A 21474-nucleotide genomic window follows, 5' to 3' on the forward strand; every position below is an offset into this window, starting at 1 on the left:
TGCGATAGATCACAATTAAATTTTATTAAATACTCAACATCGTTGTTTCAAATAAATTTTAAAACTTGTTTAGTCTTTTATGTTCACTTAATTCACCCTTCTTTTAGCTAATCATAATCATGCAACTGGCAAAATATGCTTTTTGCCACTTTATTCTCGCCAGTTTCTTTTGTGACTTTTTGTGCCCTCTTACAAGTCTATAATGTATTTTTAGCCATGTCTTCCTTTATGATTCTTGCTTTTCTTATGTTCCTGACCTTCACATATATTTTTGAATAAATAATTCAGAATTATATTGATTTATCAATATATTCTGTTATGCTGTTTTTTAATAATACTTTAATCTTTGGTTTATAGAAGAAAATGCCTGTGATGGAGCTATTGATATAACTGCCAAGAAGCCTGTTCCTCCAATGAGACGCACAAACTCTAGTCCAGACATGAATACAGGCTGGTCAAATTTTGAATCCTATAAGCAGGAAAAAGAGGACACTGTGTTTGAAGACTCTGTTGACTCAGTTGAAGAGAAATTTCAGAGAACTAGAATAAGTGAATCTGCTGAGCGCTCACCTAGTAAGAAAGGTTAGTTTGTATTTTTAAAATTAAAGGAAAAAGAAATAAAATTCCATCGCAAGGAAATAAGAACCTAAAAGAGAACTCGAAATTAAAGGAAATTTTTTCTTTAATGATATTTATTGATATTTTATGATTTACCTTAAAAAAAATTTTTTTAATTAATTAATTTCTAATGTGATTATTAAAATTGGATGCTGTAATTATTGAGTGCATGTATAAATTTCTCTGCTATAAAAAAGCCTTTCTTTTTTGCAAAGAAAATATTAATGTGAGTTTTTTAAAGATAGAAAGAAAAAATAAAATTGAAGTTTGCTTTTCCTAAAAGCAAAAGATGTTGCGAATTTGATAAAGTATTCTAAATTGCACTAATATTTTGGTCCAGGATTGTTTTATACACAAAATCGCTGAGAATATGTATTATCTGGTTTTTCATGTATATTAGTTTAAAAAAATTTCTATTTTTAGATGACGTTCTTTTAATTAAATGTTTTAAATTAGCAATAAAAAATTAATTTGATATCAGAGTAATGGCTAAGTCGGTAAAAGTGCAAATATTTTTTTCTGATTATCATTATGTTTTTGGCACAGATTTTAAAAATATGTGTCTACTAATAATGCATATTTATAATATAGGATTAGAATCATACTAGTATAAATTAATGATTTGAGTACATTAAGTTTGTTTATCACTACAGTATTTATTTTTATGTATTACAAGTTAAAAATATTTACGAACTAAAATGTATTTTTTGTAGAGTCACGGAAAATTACATTGTTTCTCCATACAATTAACGATTTCATTAGGTTTATTATTTTTTTTCAGATAAATGTAAGTCTGTGGTGAAGTGCTTTAGTGATCAATTTTCTTTATTTTTTTCCATCATGTTTTCTTTTTACTTTTTATTTAAACGTTGTAACCCAATATATAGGATCATTAACCAATATATTAGACACTGTTAGCCACTTAAACTAATTTATTCACTTAATACTTTTTTTTATCTAGACAAATCAAATACTAGACGAAACTTAAAACTGAATCTGAAGTCGGAAACTAAAGCTCAAATTTCCTCTTCTGAAAGAAGATTGCAGTTTGCCAAAGAAAATATTCATTCTGCTCCTATAGAATTTCCACACAAAGAAGGTATAAAATTTATAAGTATATTTCTTACTCTACTTTTAAAATGTATTTACCAACAGTGGGATTCAAATCATTTAAAAACTGTTACACTTAGAACAAATGTTGAGATTATTTTAGGAAAAAGAAAAATATTAATAATTTAAAAAAATCATCAATCTAGGAATTAAGGTAATTTTTTAAACATTTCTAAGATTTAAAAGATTTTCAAAATTGTTATAAGTTTTAACTACACTTTTAAGCTTTTTGATTTTAAAAGCAGGATAATATGTCCCATTGTATACCAGCTATATATCATCACCATATTTCAGTTTCTCCCGTTTTATATTAAAATCTTTATAATGTTACACTTTTGCTCTAGCAAATACTTAATATTTCATCTATTGGATTGAATGGTTAAAATTTAATTGTGTGGAATATCTGCTTTATAAAATTTTAATATATATAGATTAACCAAATTTAATAATTAACAGTTATTAAAGTATTTATTATAGAACTATTTTTATTTCGTAAACTTTTGAAAAGACCTTAAAGGAGGAAGCCAAAATAAGGCTTTTAGAATAAATTCAGAAAGGATTCTTCATTTTTTTAAAGACCTTTTCTATTATTTTCCTAAAGCATGATTAATTGCTTCTTTCGTTATTTAATTATTTCTTTAAAAAAACTGGGGAAAATATCTCAATTGTTCTAAATCCATTAGTAGGGTGGTCGCAAAGCAGGGAAATGAGATAGTACAAGGAAATGAATGAAACTAACCAAAAAGTCAAGAAAAGTTTATTAATTTGAGTTTGAAGTACTCAAAGGTCCAATATGTTTTCCCAAAAAGAAATTTCTTTTATTATTAGTATTTTTTACCTAAAAAAAAATCGATCATATTATAATTAATTTTAAAAACTCTTTATACTAAAAAATTACTCAAAACATTTTTTTTAAGAATGGGCATCATTGTGCCAACTATCTTTTTACTATTTACTTTTATGATATATTTCATATCTTAAAAATAAAATTTTTTGCCTAAAGGCTCTGAATGCATGACACAGACCTACATCTTATTTTATTATATGTATGGATTATTAGGATTACAATGAATAATGAATCTGTCACTCTTCATTAATTATTGATTAAGAATTTGAAAGTAATAAGTTTAGGAAGTTTTACAAGTGTTAAATTATTTTATGATAATTTATTATTTTTAAAATTTATAATTATGTACTACTAAAATAGTTTGAATTAACTATAAATCAACATTCTTTAGCTATCTAATTACCAGATACTGAAATTTTTGACTGTGTGCATCTGTAATTATCACTTGTTTTTATATATAATGGTATTTTTATAATTTGCAGTATTGTACTTGCAGGTCAACAACAAGCAAACTCATCTGGGTCATTTAGAGATCGTGGTCATACAATCTCAGTCATGAGTCCTAGTCGTCCGAATGGATCTGGCAATGCAGTCACACAGCCTGATGTTAGTCGGCGAAGTGGAATGAATCCTAGGTGCTTAAACAGGGTGGCAAAAATAAAAAGAGAAAATACAAGATACACAAAAAGAGCATAAAAATATTTTGTTTGTTTACCCTGGCTATTTTTATTTTGCCATCCTGTGCAATTCATATTAATTTGTTTCAAAAGTGTCTTCTGTATTATGTTAAAAGAAATAAAGAGCTTAGAGGCAATATACTGATAGTTACATTTTTAAATTGTTCAGAAAAGGTTTTGGTTTTTAAAAAAAAGCATCAATTACCGTACTGTTTTGTAGTAAAAATTCTGGAAACTTGTGAAGCACCTATCTGAAAGCAATTCAAATGGAAAAAAGTGTGACTTATTATTATATTTTCTTAAGCCCTTCAGTTATGCTGGAACATGCAAACTACTATAAACATTGTAAACTCTAATTTCTTTCTCAAATAAATTATGATCTAGACCCCTCACTTCAGTGGTGAAAAAAAGAGAAAGCAGTAAAGGGGGCAACTGTCCTATACTTCATATCCTGCTAAAGAAGGTATCCATTAGACAACTAAGGTTTCTGAGAATTTAAATTTATTACTGTTATTTTTATTATGAAATTGAATTTTTAAACAGACAAATATTTGGCTTATATAAAATATGATATTTAAATTAAGTTGGTCATGAATGTTTAGATCATTAAATTATAAATATTTTAGAAAAATTTAAAATATTTTATTTTTAAAGGATAAATTTTTTTACTGCATAGTAATTTCTTCCACCATTTAGTATATAAAATTGAATTGAAAATTTGAAAAACTCAAATTATCTTATGAGTAATAAGCAAATATACTAACTTAAATACTAAGGTGGTTTAATAATAGAATAAATTTTTAAAAAAATTTTAATGTGTATTTTATATTAAATTTAATGCTTTAATGATTTTTCATTGTTATTTGTGAAATTAAACTAATTTTGAAAAAATTACTGAATATGATTTATAAAAACATGGTTCAAATGAACATGTTGTCCCCTCTTTCTTGAAGATCTTCGAATGTAGCGTTTACTCTAATCTAAGAAAAAAAGTTAGGGCGATGTTTTTTTTTTTCCTCTCTGCTTGTGGTCAACACCAAAAATAGATAAAAAAAATTAATAATATAGCATATATTTGAAGCTGGGATCTTCCAGCATGAGATTTAGGACTGTTTTCATCCTTTAAATTAAATTAGCTTTTTTTTACCTCCTCCAGTAATTATCCTCTTTTTAGGGACAACTATATGAGGAGTTTTTTTATGAGCTTCCAGGCACCTAATATTCACTCTAAAAAAACATTATTGATAATAAAGTAATTTAGTTAGGTAAAGAGGGAGGCACACAAATATTTTTGTAGTTGCATCTCCATCAAATAAATAAACTACTAAATAACTGTCTTTTGAAATAATAGTTTATTTACTAAAAAATAGATAATGCAAATAGATAATTGAATTGGGGTCCATAGAAGGTTATGAGGTAATTTTCATGTAGTTTAGAAATTTCTTCAACGGCCTGTTACCATTAGAATTTTTTGACTTAACCTAATAAAATGTTTTCATTTCATGTTTTGCCTAAATATTTTTCATAAAGAGATTCCTGTTCTTTTCTAATATTTTACTACTATGCATTGAGATTTAAATCAAAATTTATAAGTTATTTTAATGATTTTGATTTTATATTTATAATTCATTTCAGAATAATTTATTTCATTCTTAACCCTAGATACATAAGCATGCATGATCAATACCCTATTCTTGAACAAAAATTCATAAACAAGTCTAATGATTTTGAGAGATTTACATCTTTCTATATCTTTCCATGTTAAAGTTCTGACTGTTTCTGCATTTTGCACAGTGTAAAAGACAAATGTTTATGAATCTAGGGTTAAAAAAATTACCAAGCCCTTTGCTTGCAATAATACCAAAGAGTTATCATTTTTTGGTGTTGGTGGATGGTACTCTTGAAAGAAGGTATTTAAAACTCTTGCCAAAAAGTAGTCCAGAATTACTAATATTTTTTTAAAAAAAATTGCTCTTGCAATCCAATACTAATCAAATTCCATAAATTTTATTATAGCTTTGTTTTCTTACAACTGTTCCATGAAAGCTTTTTTGGAGGAACAGACCATAAACCACTACATTTGTTGCAAACTGAGGTAAAACATACAATGCATTCAAGATTTGCCATGTATTTAAATTTAACGATAATATTTTAGATATATTTAATTCCTTCTGTCTTATTTTAGGCCAATAACAGAGCATTAAGTGTCTTAGATCACATACCTCCATATGATACTCATAAAATTGGAGTTGTCTACGTTGGACCTGGCCAAGTGAGTTATTATATTCACTTCAAACACAATGTAGCTTTCTTATTTATTTCATCTTTATAATCCTATTAATAATTAAATGTTTGAGCTCGTCTATATTACTTTTTAAGGTTGAATAACATAATTTTGTAATGCGACAAAAATTTTACTTTAAACATTTTTAATTAAATTTCAAAGCTTTGAAACAAAGTGAAAATATAATACTGTTGAAAATAAAATGAAGACCAATTCATAGAAAATGTGTAATGGGGATTTGTTTTAAAAGTAATTTCAAGTTTAAATTGCTTGAAAAAGAATGTAAAAAGAAATATTTCTAATTTTAACATATTATTTTTAAAAGCTATAATAACAAAATCATAAATTTAATTCTCTATTTAATGTATGATACTTTAAAAAATTCATCAAGCTGCTTAATTTTGAAGTTTAGATTTAGAAGCATCTTTGTCAAAGATAGCCTTATCTTAAATTATCCTAAATAAGAAAGATTATCTTTGTGTTAGAATAAATAATGTAGTAAGCACAAATGAAGGAAACTTATTCTAAATCTACATAGTTGGTTGTATTGTTTAATCATACATATTTTTTACATAAAAATATTGTTCATCCTCATTTACTATAAATTTAGTTTATTAAAAATTATGTTTTTTTTTTTTCATTTATCTGGTGTGTAGAACTTTTATTATTAACTTATATGAAAAATTGCAATTGGGAAAATTATGGAATTTTATTCAAATGTAAAACTGAACCTGAAACAGAATTTTTCACCTTAACTTACATGCTACTCATTATTGCTTTTAAAATGCCTACAGTAAGAGAAATGTAGATGTGATAGTCATTGAAGTTAAGTAGAAATATAAAACGCTAAAATACTATGCTAAGGAGGAAAAAAAATCTATCTACACTGTTTATCTTAGTTGTACGTTTTCTTTTTCTTTTTTGCAAAACAGGAACAATGGCAAGATGTAGGAAAAATAATTAAAAACAATTTTGTTTAAGAAACGGAACAAATACCAAAAAAATTATAAAATGTGAAAATAAAATGCTTTAAGATAAAAAAAAAAGCCAAAATCTGAAAAATGCTCTTAAACAGAAATAGTTAAAAAAATGTAAAAAAAATATCAAATATGGGCCCTACTCATAACATATTAAATAAGTTAAATAATTGAGTTACGAATTAAATAATTTTACAATAAAATGTTAGTTTAGCCTAGTATATAAGAATGGTGGATAAGCACTTAAGTCAATCATTCTTTTTATGAGTTCTTTTAATATCACAAAAACCAGTGGTTGGAACTAATGTGTTACAAGTAATAAAACTACTTTAGTTACTACTTTTTTTCTTCTTTGATGTCTTGTATAGTGTAATTTACTACTTTTTGAAAGAAAAAAAGTGTAGTGAATACAACAAATTTTATGAATCTGACTGGAGCAAATTTTATTTAAGTCCATCAGTTGACACAAATGACTTTACACTAACATTTTTTAAATAAATATTTAAAATAAATATTCATCAAGGAAGGTATAAAAGATTGAAGAATAATAAAATTCATAAACAATAAATTGACACGCTTATTATTCTGAACTAATTATTTATTTATTATTTTTTTTAATATTGAACTTTTTTTATTAATTTCTCGCTTGAATATAAATTGAATCCTCCAGAAAAATTAATCTTCTAATGTAATTGAGTTGTGACTACATTTTGAAGGTAGTTAGTAATCTCTACATTTAAAAAATAATAATAATTGTAGCTGTAGTTAACTGCATTTGTAGCAAAACAGTTGTGGTTGTAGAATTGTGTAACAGTTGTGGTTCTACAAAAAATTTATTTTTCAGAGCACTGACAAAAAGAGAGAATATGTTTCATAAGTTATACAAACTAAATGTATTTTTTGACATTCTTGTTTTATCAAATGTTATAGTGAGGAAAACAAGCTAGTAACATTTTGATTAAATTCATTATTTCCTTTCATCATTTTTATTATATTTCAGTCGCTTTTTTCCTTTGAATTTACAAATTTCAAAAGTTAATGTGAAATTTATGCTTAAAAAAAAACTTGTTTTCTTAATTAAGTTTAGTTTCTACATGAAAGACCATCAAATGGCAAAATTTAGGGTGGTTTTTTTTTTAGTTGCAATTTTTGTATTTAATTAAACTTTATTATGCTAGTTACTGCTGAAAAATACTATTAACAGATTGATAATGTATTTTTTTCTTAATTTCAGGCAGAAGATGAAGTAGCCATATTGAGTAATGTATATGGCTCTTCAAGGTACGTTTCTTTTATTGAAGGTCTAGGAGATCTTGTCATGCTTACAGATACAGATCCTCACACAACATATCTTGGAGGATTAGATACAAGGGGAGAAGATGGTCAATTTACATATGTCTGGCATGATGATGTTATGCAAGGTAAATTGATACATCAATTTAACAGAAGCTTTTTGTTATATCTCTATTTTATTTTAGACTTGCAATATTACTCTTCTATTCCTGACACTCTTGGTTATCTGCTATGAACAGAAATTAAACAATCGTGTAAATGCCATTTGTTGAAAATTGTTAACTATCGTGGAAAGATTTTTAATATTACTCATTATAAAAATATAAAAATCGACCAAAATCTACGTATTCTACCTTGCAGTCAATAATTAGTTTTATATCTCCAAAAAATTTTGTATTTAGAGAAGTAGATGCTGACATATATAATAATAAGTATTAAGTTTTATGAAAATTAAAACACTTAAAAAAGAGAAGAATGCTGTTGCTAAATTAAACAATTTCTGGCTGCTCCTTTTGTAAATCTGTGGTACATTAAACTACAGTTATGTCATTCATCTCTGCAACCATTTTATACACATATACTACATCAAATATACTCACAGCCTTGTTATATATCATTTATTGCTGATTATATATCATCTATCATTGTGACATGATATATATATCATTTATTTATTGCATATTATATCATTTATTGCTGAAAAAATTTTATCAATTTCATATATTTTATTAAAATATATTTGTTGTATGTACTGTGTGCAAAAAAAGACCACCATGAATAACTTTTGATCTAATTATTGAATCTTAGGACTAAATCTTAATGTTTCAAGTGGATGACCTCAAATATGATAATAAATTCGTGCAAATATATTTTAACTTACGAAATCAGGCACAAAACTCTATTTTCTCTGAGTGAACATACCTTTTTTTTTCTTCAAGGATTTGGATTTCTGACCCCCAAAATATAGGGTTTAGTCGCAATCTGTGATATATGGTCCTGGTAGTTTGGTCTGGAGATTCCCTTAATGTTAGTTTTACTTTTTGCAAATTTTGCCATATTTTGAGAATTTCTTAGACGAACTGAAACATTTTTGCTCACAGTTATAAAATTTGATTGTCTGAAGACAATTCCATGCAAAAAGTAACTTTTTTTAAAAATACTTATTATTTTTTTAGTATTAGTCTAAAAAGTTTTTCTTTGTAGGGTATAAAAGTTTTTACTCAATTTTAAAAGGTAAAATGCAAAATTTGAGCAAAGTTAGTTGAAAAGTTCCTGCAAAATGAAATTTTAAAGAAGGTGAAAAGGATCAAAAGTTATTCAACATAGTCCTTTTTTTAGTACTGTACATTACATTTCTGTTTTAAAACAGTTTCTTTGGAATAGCATGACCTTTTTGGACCTAAGCATTCAATTCATTTCTGCAATATTTTTATCTATGGTACATATATCGTGATTCCCGTAAGAATCAATAATATTTATCTTTTTTTCTGAATTATGGTGCATCATACATAAATTTGAAACAGAGTATTCATTTTGCTTTATCTCAAATTTAACTTCTAAAAAAATGTTTGTTGTTACTTATTAAGTTAAAGAAAAGTAGGGAAAAAAATAATGAAATACTTCAGAGAATAAAAATATCTTTACTTTCTCAAAACTTTATTTTTTAAATGCTGTAAAAATTTAGCTGCAAACTACTGTCAACTACATTTTAATTGTGAACACTGTTAAATGCTTAAACAATAGATTTTTTTTGTAAAAAAAAATCAAGAAAATTCTTAAAAGTTATTATTAAACTAATGTGGAATACCTAACAATAGAACTTATCTACATTGAAAATTTACTCCACATTAACATTTTGAGCATTAGTTATAGCTTTTTCTGAACTTACAGCTGCAAACTTTCCTGCATCAAAAAACCGTTTTCCCCCATGTTTATTTAATGACAGAGTAGTGCATAGCAGGGTGCAGTAATGGATAGCTGTTCAATTTTATCCAGGGTCTCAATACTTGGAGGGTTCATCATAAAATCATCTATAAAATATTTAGCTATTTTGAAACTTAGGTAAAGTTACTTTCAACCATTTAACTACTGAGCCTTTTAGGTGAATTTGTATTAATATCTTCCCGCCCTGAGATTTTTATGCAGTATAATATTGAAAAAAAAATTTCAGGGAAGCAATTGTGCAATTATTTCAACTTAATTTAGGATTAAAAGTTTGATAGTCATATTTGCTATAATTGTTTAAAAATTATTGGTTTTCTTGTAATTTCAAATTTATTTATGTGACTGAAATTATTACTATAGTAGGTTTTTAACTATAAAACTATGTTTCTAGTGGTCTTTCACATCGCTACTTTTATGTTGAATAAAGAAAGTGACAAAAATAGAAATGAAAAAAAGAAGCATATAGCAAATGATTGTGTTATGATAGCATATAATGAAAGTGGAAAAGATTTCAATCTATCTACAATAAGAGTAAGTACTGTTAACTGAACAGTCATCTATTTAATGTATGTACCTGCATATATCTCTTTTGTTAAGTAGATATTTCGTAACAGTTTTCTTAAAATTTCAATTTAAAGTCTCCCTTCAAAACATGCATTTATTTCCATACGTAATTTTTTTTTCAACACTTTTAACAGCTACTTCAGTTATATTTTAAATAAAAACTTGATCTTAAAATATCTAAATAACTTACTGTACTATTAAAATAATAAGTTTTAAAAGGAGAATTTGATCAATCTGAGAAATAAAATTTTTGAACATTATCTTAATTACATGCTAATAAAAAGTTTTCATGAGATTGTCTGAGTTTTAGTTATATATAAGAATACAAATATAGGTCTTGAAATTATATCACTGACAAGTAATTTGAAAATTTTAATTCGAAGAAGATTTACTTATGAAATTTTGTAGAAAAATTTGCTATGTGATGTTTTAAGAAAACATTTGTTAAATTGTGAAATTTATTCAGAAAATTAAACTAAAAAACTGCACTTCTATAAGCAAATGCCCTCCTAGACCAAAAATTCTTTATACACATAATAAAAATTCCAGAATGTTTTTAGAAATTTAAGTTTACATTTTAAAAAAATCAGTAATGTATATATAGGACTAAAGCTATATAGTGAAGGGCAATATAGTATAATAGTGCATAAAGGCAATATAGTGACCAAACTTTTTCTTTAAGTTAAATTATTTTATGTATGAGTTAGTTCGGTACTCTGAAAGCTCTCTACTTTTCCTTTTGTTATCCGAATAAAAATTACCATTTTGATATGTTTATGTTATTGATAATAATCATGATATTATCATGTCCAATAGTTATAATTAACAGTAATGATCGCAATATTATTATATTCAATGTGTATTGTTTCTGCTAATTCTCATGATATTGTTATATTTGATACATCTATGTGTATTATTGGTGACCAGTATCCTGTGCAAATCAGAAATTGGCAGTGATCCTACGTGTTGGCGAATTTGCATTAATGGTCTCTGTGAAGAAATTATTGTTGATTTATCATTAGTTGAAGAGGAAGATGATATTAAATATTTGAGCAAGAAGATTGCAATTGAGGCAGTTCAAATTATTCATTATTTTATTCCAGAGTGATGCTGGCTAGCAATGATATATTAAACATCATAAACTGCTTAAATAAAGAATCAAATTATGATAAATAACAAAAAGTGTTTTATTTTTGAAATATATGGAACTCCAAAGTAAAGAGAAACCTTATTTTTATGTACATATAATTATTAAATATAAACGAAATTTTAAAAATGGCCCGAAGGGCGTGGCTGCAGAGGCAAGCCCCACAGTACACCTCTGTCGTCCCAGAAATCAAAAATGTGAGTGTCATATATACGTTAGCATGGGTTTTGCCAAGGAAAGTTAAGGTATCCATGCATTGGCTATTAATTTATTGACTTGGCATATTTTCTCAGCTTTATGCATTATGTATTGACAGAAAAGAATATGTTAGGAATAATAACGAATTTTAATAAATTCAAAACGTTAGCAACCATATAACAGTTTTCGAATTCGAGGATAATGTGTTAAGCAGATGTTGAGGGAATCTCTAAAAATATATTTTATTCTGCCTTCAATTCAAGGTTGTCGAATAAAAAGATTACCAATCATATTAATGATTTTTATATGCTGAGAAAAGGATTAAATAAGATAATTTAGTTTTTAAATGTTATGAAATATGCTATGCATATTTCAGCATGACAGTCTCTATAATCAGTAAGTACCAAAAATGTTTCTCTGAACAATTTGGAAAGGTGTTGCCATTATATTTCCTCAAACCCTCCAAACATAGACAACTAAGCTAGAAAATTAAAAATACTAAGTCAATCTAAATAAAGCTTCAAACAAATGTCAATGCTTGTCATTCACCATTACTACATCTATTCATTCTAATTCTTAAATATTCTCCAGAAAAATCAGACAAGTTCGTGTGTTAGGAAACCATGTGGCACCACAACCTATCTAGAAAGGGTGTAAGCACTAGTTGGAGTATTTTTTTAAAGTGAAAGTTAATTAAGTGGTTGTTATGCAGCATTGTTGAGAGCAGACAAGATTGTTTGTAGGTTTGGAAAAATGCTCTATCAAATAAAAAGATATGAATTAAACTTAGAAATTTTGTTTTGTGGTACTTAAATTCAGTTTAGACTTTTCTATCCTGAGCAATTTTATATCTGTATATCCCACTGATCGGCAAATCCTTGTATTATATGTAGATATCACTTGAGTTTTTCCTTTTGATATAAACTTGTTTAATTAAAAAATCTCCCTAATTTTTTTTAAGACTTGCTTTTGTTCCTCCTCAAGAGACATATAAATTTTAATATTCTCCCGCATAGAACTAGTCACAACAAAAAAGGGTGGAGCATATTTTCTGGATGCCATTTTTAAGTGTTGCAAGCTGTCTAGTTTTTCCACTTGCTAAACAGCACAACAGAAAAGGGAGAAAGAACCAGTCATAAAATGCCTTTTAAAAAATGGAGCTAGCTTTTTTTTGCCTCAATCAATCTCTTTAGTTGCTTAAAATTTTATACATTTAAATAATTTCAAATATCATTTGACTACATATTCTTTTTTTTTCTAGGGACATGTAACAAATGCCTGTGTGGTTGTTACGCCAGAAGATTTTAATAGCAACGTTGTCACGATAAAGCACAAAACCAAAGGTGAGGAAATTGTTTTAAAAGTTAATACATTAAATTTCAAATTCTTCTAGATATCTAATGTATTATTGATTTGCATAAATTATATATTTTTCAGATTTGGTTGATATATTTGGACATACAGAATCTTACATTGTATCTGATGCTCGTCTCCCAGTTTTTGTGAGACAGATGGCTTTACACGCAAATGTAAGTATTATCAAAAAATTTTGACTCTATTCTAAATTGTTTTGGTTTTTATTGATTCAAATTTTAATCTACTTAATGTAACTCCTCACTTCTCAAAAATATATATTAAAAAATTATAACAAAAACTGTGACACGTTTTTGTGAATAATAATTAAATAGCCTCTTCTTATATTATGCTTGTCAGGGCACAATAAAAAAGACCTAATAACTGTCCTCGTCAGGGTGACTCTTTTGAGCCTTTTCTTCAATATTCCTCTGGCGAAGGTAATTCGAGAATCTAGTATTGACACTTGCAAAACCATCCTTTATACGTCAGTTCAGCTCTTGGCTTAGCTTGGTAATGCTGATGGGTAATTGGAGTGTCTCAGACTTGATAGGTAATAGGAGTGTCTCAGGCTTGATAGGTAATAGGAGTGTCTCAGGCTTGATATGTAATAGGAATGTCTCAGACTTGAGAAGAATCATTTGAAGCTCATTAAAGGTTACTGCATATTGCATGAGATTTACAGTAAATGACTTTAAAACCAAGTGTATGTCTGAGCAGGAAACACCATTTAGTAACACACTCAATCTTCTAAAAATTCGTATTCATGAACTCTAACTGATTTTAATTACCACAGATTTTTTTTTCTGTTAATGAAAACTCATCAAATGTTTTTTGGAACTTTTTATATCTAAAATTGTAGCTTTCAAGAGAGGTTCTCAGAGACATTTTTGTTGTGTTGCTAGAATGGGTGAAAAATTATTATTGCAAAGCCCTTCACTAATAAAGAAAAAGAGTGGGTTAAGAACAATAATGGTTCAATTCTCTTTTGAATTAGATTTTAAAGTAATTGGGGGTGGAAAAAAACCCAGATTAGATCTAAGAATTAATGGTGTTGGCGGAACCCTTTATTAACCGTTAATGAGACACTTTTCAATCTTTCAAATTAAAAACAAGATCTGTAGAAATTCTTTATTAACTTCTTAAGAGACATTTAACATTCAATCTCGTGAATTATAAATTTTATACTGCTGCAGTTAGGCAAGAGCTATCAAGTAACTGTTACCTGAAGTTTCGCCTTTCAGTACCCAAAAGAAAATTTCAAGTAGTTAAAGATTATTTAAACCCAGTTCAACAACCAAAAAGATGAATTACACATGGTAAATGAACCGTTTTTAAACACATTTAATTCCCTAACAAGACATTTAGCATTTGATATTTTTAAACTTCAAGTTTGTGACTGCTATGCTTAATTAACTGCTATGCTTATAAAATCACTGATACAGAAAATATTTTCTTACCCCCCCCCCTCAAAAGAAATAATATAAGGAAATAGAGTTTTATATTTTTACCTCAAAACCTCTAATTTATATGAGAAATTATCTCAAGTTTATTAAGTATAACAATTATGTAATTTCAATTTTGTTTTTCAGCTTGCATCACTAATAATTAGTAGGCGACAACAATCCGTCAAATATACTCATGTGTCCAATTGGCTGGAAAGGTTAAGAACTATTAAACGCTTACGTGCTAAAGTTTTGGATGAAATAAAAAATAACGCTGATAACTTAGGTTTTGAAACTTTTGATGCTGGAGATTTTGACGATTTTACTGACTATGTGTAACTATACTTTTTAACTATAGCGTGAGTTGTGTATAGTATTTTTTAAGCGCTACCTACCTGAATTTAACAATTATTAATGTAAAGAAGTTTCATTGTTTTTAAATGTTTGTCTGTAATGTTTTAAGTTACAATAAATGATATTTTTGATATAAACTAGTGTATTTTTTCTCTCCTTAAAACTGAATAAAATAAAATGATTCTGGTGCAGCAAAATTAATTGTTAATGTTACTATTATAATTGTTAGCACACAATTATGTTAACAACATTGTTAATACACAATTGTTAACTTTTTAAAGATTTGATAACAGGAGTTAAGTCTTCAAAATTCTAACTTTAAAAATCAAATCAAAATGTAAGCTTAATTTGTTTTTTTTTTTCTATTTTTCTCTTATTATTAATTAAATTTGTGCAAAACTGTGTATAATAAATTGTGTATTTTATTTTAAGTTAGGATATTAAGTATTTTAAATATTAAACCCCTGTGAACCTTTGTTTCTTACTATGCAAGTTGGTTTGCATTATTGCAAGACTTAAAAATATAATTAGAATGATATTTTTACAACATATAAAAAATTACTGTCAATATACAATAGCTTGAATCTAATAGAAGAGACTAGATACTTTGACCTATCAATAATTCAACTTGCTGTTAGTTTGCTTTTGACTTGTCGTTTGACGATTGTCCTTTAGCGATTCATATTATTAAAAAATCTTTTTAGCAATATTACGAGAAAGAGAAAACCTAAATTTTCTTTTTAAGAGTATTTAAGAAAATTCTTACTTCAATACTACATTTCCCACATGGTTTAATTTTCTATCCACATCATTAGTAAGATTAATTTTATCTTCCAAGTTAGGAGTTTTTAGCTGTCGCTTAAACAGCATTTACACTAAACACTTCTTCCACACATACTCTTAAACGAAAAAAAAAAAACTCATTCAGAACTTGTTGGGTATTAAAGAATGAGGTATGCATACATCTAGATTAAATTGTTTCATTTTGAAATCAGAATACAATGCAGTGCAGTATTTATCCTAACGATGCAGAAAACAAGTTTACTAAAACAGATGTTATTTATTGGGCATGAGGGGTAAGAAATTGTTAGCTTATTTATTTGTGGGAACTATTTATTTTTAATTTTGGATTTTTAAGCTATAAAAATCTAATTTTATTGTTAAAAAAAAGCATTAAAAGAAGAAAAATATATCAATCAAGAATTAAGAAAATATGGATTTATCTTATTTTGCATTACAGCTTGAATTAAATTTATCATGTTTAAATTTGTTAAATAAAATTAAATTTATTCAATAAAGTTGTTTTGTTAACCTATTTTCAGCCTAAACACTTACTGTTGAAATTTTTTTAACTTATGCTAGTTTCTTAACTTAAGAGGGTTATTGACAAATTTAACTTTTGGAAAATGTATAATTATTGCATTTGACAATAATCATAGATTAAAATTTTAAGTTCTGTAAATAAAATAAAACAAATTTCATAAAAACCTAAAGTTCAATTGAATGGTTTGTCCATTGATTTGGTCAACAGTGCATAAGCACACGATTTTATTTCTTAAATAAAATAAAAAATTTTATACACGAAACTTTTTTTTGTGTCTTAATGAAATTTAAGCATATTTCAATGAATATAACACTATATTTTATAAAATTTCTATGCTCGGCCTAAATTGGGTTAATTTAATATAGTTATTTATTTAAACTTAACAGACGACTTCTTGTAATCATAAAGGTATATAATGATTTATAAATTAGTTCTGGCTTGATTTTAAGGCTCTATTGAAGTAACTTTGTAGTCTGCAGCACTTTTTTGTTGCTTGAAGGAAAAAATATTGCTCTACATAACAGTATAATATCATAGCAAAAAAAAATTTTAAATGCTTGAAAAAAAGAGTATTTGACTCTGAATTATATCCTGCCAGTTCGTTCTTATATAGGCCAGTGTCTAAAATAGCCCACTCTAAATTAAAATTCTAAATAAATTAATAACTAATATAAAATCCATATTTTTTTATTACATGCATTATGAAATCAGTATTTCATTAAATCAAACAATTTCTTTGAAATATTTTATTTAAATACAGCCTTAAACACAAATCGTTTTTAAAATAAGTTACAAAAAAATAAAACAATGCACGTTCAAACAAAGTTAAACTATTTATTTATAATAATGTCATAATTATTTAAAACTTAATAGATTAATATAAAATGCCATTTATATTACTCACTCATTTAATCAAGCAATTGTTTGAAGCAAAAACAAATACTTTTATGGCAAAAAATATTTCCATACTTTAATACAGTATGCTTTAATGTTTCTTTCAACTCAAGATCAAATTTTTTCCATGCAGGAAAAAAAAAGTAAAGCATAGTAGAATCCTGGTTGTTTGAAAAAAAGTGGAAATAAAGAAATTTTGGTTGAGATTTTAAAAAATTTCTAGATAAACTGGAAAGTCTTATTTTGTTCTCAGAAAAATGCAGTTAAGCAAAATTATGACTATAGAATATAATTATGAAATTTATAGTATATTTAAAGAACTGGATACTATTAAAGTTAGTGGATGGCTAGGGCATTTTTATAGATATAATGACTCAAACCAAACTCAATTAGTGACTTTTTTCAAAAATAGGATGTACATAAACCCCCTTCTAGGCTCAAGGCTTGTGGAGATAGCCTTAACTTGTGCCGGCTGTAGTGCTGAAGAAGAAGGGAACAGTGATTTTAAATTAATTGTTCTGATAGTGCCATTCAACAAGCCGGGCTTTTTATTATTCTTAGACGACTTCTGTCATATGCATGTCTTTTGATTTGCCATGTTTGATTTATTGTTGATGCATGCAAGAAAGCAAAACTTAATAGCTGAATATTTAAATTTCTTGCATGATGTTAAAATTTTAAAAAAAGGAAGTCATACGAATTACAATGATAAATGTAAAATATTAGGAGCTGCTTACAAAGATGTAACATTAAAAAACATAATAACAACCAAATTATATTATAATATTAAAATTTAACACTAATTAAATTTATTACACACCGATCCAATTTTAAGATTTAGTTCATTTAAATGAAATCATTTAACAGATTTTTTGTTTTTTGGGTAGTTGCCCAGTTTGCAACTCTCTAAATATGGTCTTGCTTACTGAGAAATTTGATCATTACAACTAAAATAAAACAATTTTAAGCTTAAGTGATGAAAATGCTGTTTGAACATTCATTTTATTTGCTTGGAAATTCTTTCTACATTTTAAATAATTGAAATTAAATAATTATCTTCAAATAACCAGGATTATACTGTAACAACTCAGGAAAACAAGATAAATATAACCATTTCTATTACATATCATTTAATACATTTAAATAAAATACTCCAACAACATAAAGTCTCAAAAATGTAAATTATTGCAATTTTAGCACAAAACATTCCCGACTGTTTATTGCTATCAAGCAGATAAAAATTCATATCTACCTTTTTTTCAATATAAGTGCACTAGAAAGGATGACTATTAAATTATTATTGAATAAAAATGGGTATAGTATTTAAGTAGATGAAAAAGATTTATAAGAAAACTACTCTAGTAATTTATTTATATAAAAAGTAGAAGCAACTTTGTGTTTTAACAAGAAGAAACAAGCTAGGGTGTATATGACAATTACAGTCAGAGATTGACGGCTGTCAAACTGACAGTTTCTGATCACAGAAAGCACCCTATGATAAACTTTCACAATTGTGCATTCCTGGAAAAGCGTGTCCATATGAATAATCACCCATCATTCAACTTGAGGGAGAAATGAATAATATTTTAGTTTTCCACATTATTCCAAGCAAACACACCCACTCTCTTCACTGCTGAAGGATTGCTTCTATAGTTATATAACTATGTCGTCTAGCTATAGTAAAGTTGTTAAGAGCTACAAGATGAAATCAATTATGATGGCAACTGGTAGAAAAATGCAAAGTTATTATTCCCATCTCAAAAAAGAAGTGAAATATATTGAGTTGTAGAGCATCATTATTTAGTATAAATAATGAATATTAATGTTAAGAACATAATGCCTAAAACACAGGGTTTTTTTTGGGGGGGAGGAGATAAGTATCTATTACTGCAAAAGGATCTTAGATCAAAAATAACTAGTTATCACAAGTTAAACTTTTTTTTTCAATGTTAAAACCTCTCTTAAACTTAGAACTTTTGAGATAAAGGTATCTCGTGATAGCTTTTTTTCCCCTAATATCATTATGTACCGTCACAGTGCAGGAAATTTAAAATAAAGTATGTTTAAAGCCTGTCCACAAGGTGTATTTTTTTTTTTTTTTTTTGCTAAATTGATGACAATTTTAAAATGTACTTTTTCCACATGGGATTCAGAACTTTTTCCAAAATGGGAACTTTAACATCGCAGTTTTCCACAAGTTCATACTATAAGCTATTTCATCTTCCAGTACATAGTCACTCTACTATAACTAGACACCACCTTTAAAAATACATACGTCAGCCACTCAGTATTAAACTGAACGTCCTGCACATGCAATAATGTCAAGCAACCTGAATCCTCTCTAATTTCTAGAAAACAATAAATTACTTCTTTTTTTTTTCAGTTAGTTTAAGAAGACATTTTTTTAAGTAGCAGTTAAAAAATATTCATAAAAACTAATTTAATAAATATTTATACATCTATCACAGTCTAAGATCAACGAGTCATAGTAAGCAATAAATATAAGCATTTCCCGTTGGAAAAACAGGAAACTGGTGTCAGTTGGCGTCTATCAGCACCATCATACTTTTTAAAATAAAGACCTTGTTTAAATAGTGGTCCAACTATAGCAATTAAAACATGGTGTTATAAAGGTCACTCAAGTCTTTATGCCTCTTACTTTGGCTGTCAAATATAGGGCACAGAAAATCAGATATAAAAGGCTCAATAGTTAGACATAAAAAAAAATGTGAAGTTGTCCCACAATACAAATAAGGCCTTCAAATATGACTAAGCAAATATATTCGAATATCTTATATGAAGACATTCTATAATTATCACATTTACAAAGAATTAGAATTAATAAGATAATGTTAAAGTCAATGTAAGTTAAGGTTAATGTAATAAGATAAAGTTAATGTAGAATAGTATGAATATTTTTTAAAATTGAAAAGTTTAAAATTATTTTAATGTAACAGTATAACAATAACTTTGCTTGAGGAATATTTAACAGACAATATAATTAAACATGTAACAGTATTTGAAAAATGTGTCATGTCAACAATTCTAGTGTTCAAAGGCTCAAAAAAGTTCTAAAAAAGCAGTACTGAGTTAAAAGCGGCTCTGAAATCAGTAATTATTTTTAAATAGTGAAACTTGTTTGAAAGCAAAAACAATATTTAAGTAAAAGGTTGCAAATAATATGCACTGGCATTGCTGAAATGATGTGGCAATTTAATCTGTTNTCATTATAGCGGGGTTTGACTGTAATATGCACTGGCATTGCTGAAATGATGTGGCAATTTAATCTGTTAAAGTTATTCAGAAATCATTCTAACTTCAAATAGAAAAACTATTTTTTAATTAAAATGATGCAAATATTTTGCATATTATAATAGTTCATAAAGAGTTCTAGAAATTAAAAACAAAAATAAACAGAGGAGATTCTATTTTTGCAACAATTATCTAAAGATTTTCTTTAGCATTTAATAAAAAAATAATAATTCTAAGCTTCTGAAATATGCATGCCTACTTTGTCATATCTCAAATGATATCTTTGTCGAATAAAAAAATACTTATAACAGTAAAAACTAATTTCAGAGGAAAATTTAGAAAATAATTATAAAAACTTAATTTTCTGAAAAAGAAGCTATATTATCATATTTCTAATACTTCTTCCTGACATATTTGTATCATAATTTATTTATCTATAATTTAAAATAGCATAAGTAAATATTGAACTTGTAGTTTTTAACCCAGCTTGGAAGACAGGGGTACTCCCTAAGTTCAAGAACTGTAATTAATTATTTACTAACAGAATATTAATTGGAGTGTATTAATGATACATATTTGTTCTTACAATACCACTCTCCTTCACCCCACCCCCCAAAAAATAATATATTTAAGTAATAAATATTGTTTTAGACGTTGACTAGTGGACCCATATAAAATAAAATAAAAATTAGCAAAATAAATAATAAAATCTTTTCTGTCAACAAACAGACTCTAATACAAGAAAAAAATATGAAGATCTATATATTGTAAATAAATTTACGGAGTTAAGTCATTACAACAACATCAAACATTCACAGACAAAACTTAATAAACAATCCTTGAGCACTATTAATATCACTAAGCTTTATGTATTAAAAACATTCTAAATATTTTTAAGTACACTTCATAATTCTACAAAGGCAAAACTGGTGACTAAACAAAATATATAATAGTTTTATCATCACTCATTTATATTCATAAATTTACTTTTAGACTTCTAAAAGTTTCAGTAAAATATTAGATCTAAAATATTTTTAAAAAATATATATACAGCAACAGGGCAGTGAAATTCTAAAGCACTAACTAGACTAAAATTTTTGCTTGCTACTATTTTCACGAAAAATGTAAATAATTTTCAAAATGCTACCATTAAGAACTTTTAGGTGACCAAAACCATTAAAGAATGTAGAAAA

At 26.7% G+C, this 21474-nt stretch overlaps 1 protein-coding gene across 3 annotated transcripts in view; it reads left to right on the forward strand.

Annotated features, from left to right (window-relative positions):
• The window catches only part of LOC107451445 (TSC complex subunit tuberin), a 57184-nt gene extending 42236 nt beyond the window's left edge, over positions 1-14948 (forward strand). For all 3 annotated transcript variants that reach the window (XM_043054983.1, XM_043054982.2, XM_043054984.2), the window contains exons 33-42: positions 358-582; positions 1580-1717; positions 3072-3210; positions 5269-5347; positions 5438-5524; positions 7748-7934; positions 10142-10281; positions 12921-13002; positions 13097-13188; positions 14605-14948. In XM_043054983.1, the coding sequence (XP_042910917.1) occupies positions 358-582; positions 1580-1717; positions 3072-3210; positions 5269-5347; positions 5438-5524; positions 7748-7934; positions 10142-10281; positions 12921-13002; positions 13097-13188; positions 14605-14796 (1361 nt within the window). In that variant the 3' untranslated portion in view covers positions 14797-14948. The remainder of the gene's footprint in view (positions 1-357; positions 583-1579; positions 1718-3071; positions 3211-5268; positions 5348-5437; positions 5525-7747; positions 7935-10141; positions 10282-12920; positions 13003-13096; positions 13189-14604) is intronic.
• Positions 14949-21474: the final 6526 nt, after the last annotated feature.

This window comes from Parasteatoda tepidariorum, chromosome 2, assembly GCF_043381705.1.
Source record: "Parasteatoda tepidariorum isolate YZ-2023 chromosome 2, CAS_Ptep_4.0, whole genome shotgun sequence".
In the NCBI taxonomy this organism is placed as follows: domain Eukaryota; kingdom Metazoa; phylum Arthropoda; class Arachnida; order Araneae; family Theridiidae; genus Parasteatoda; species Parasteatoda tepidariorum.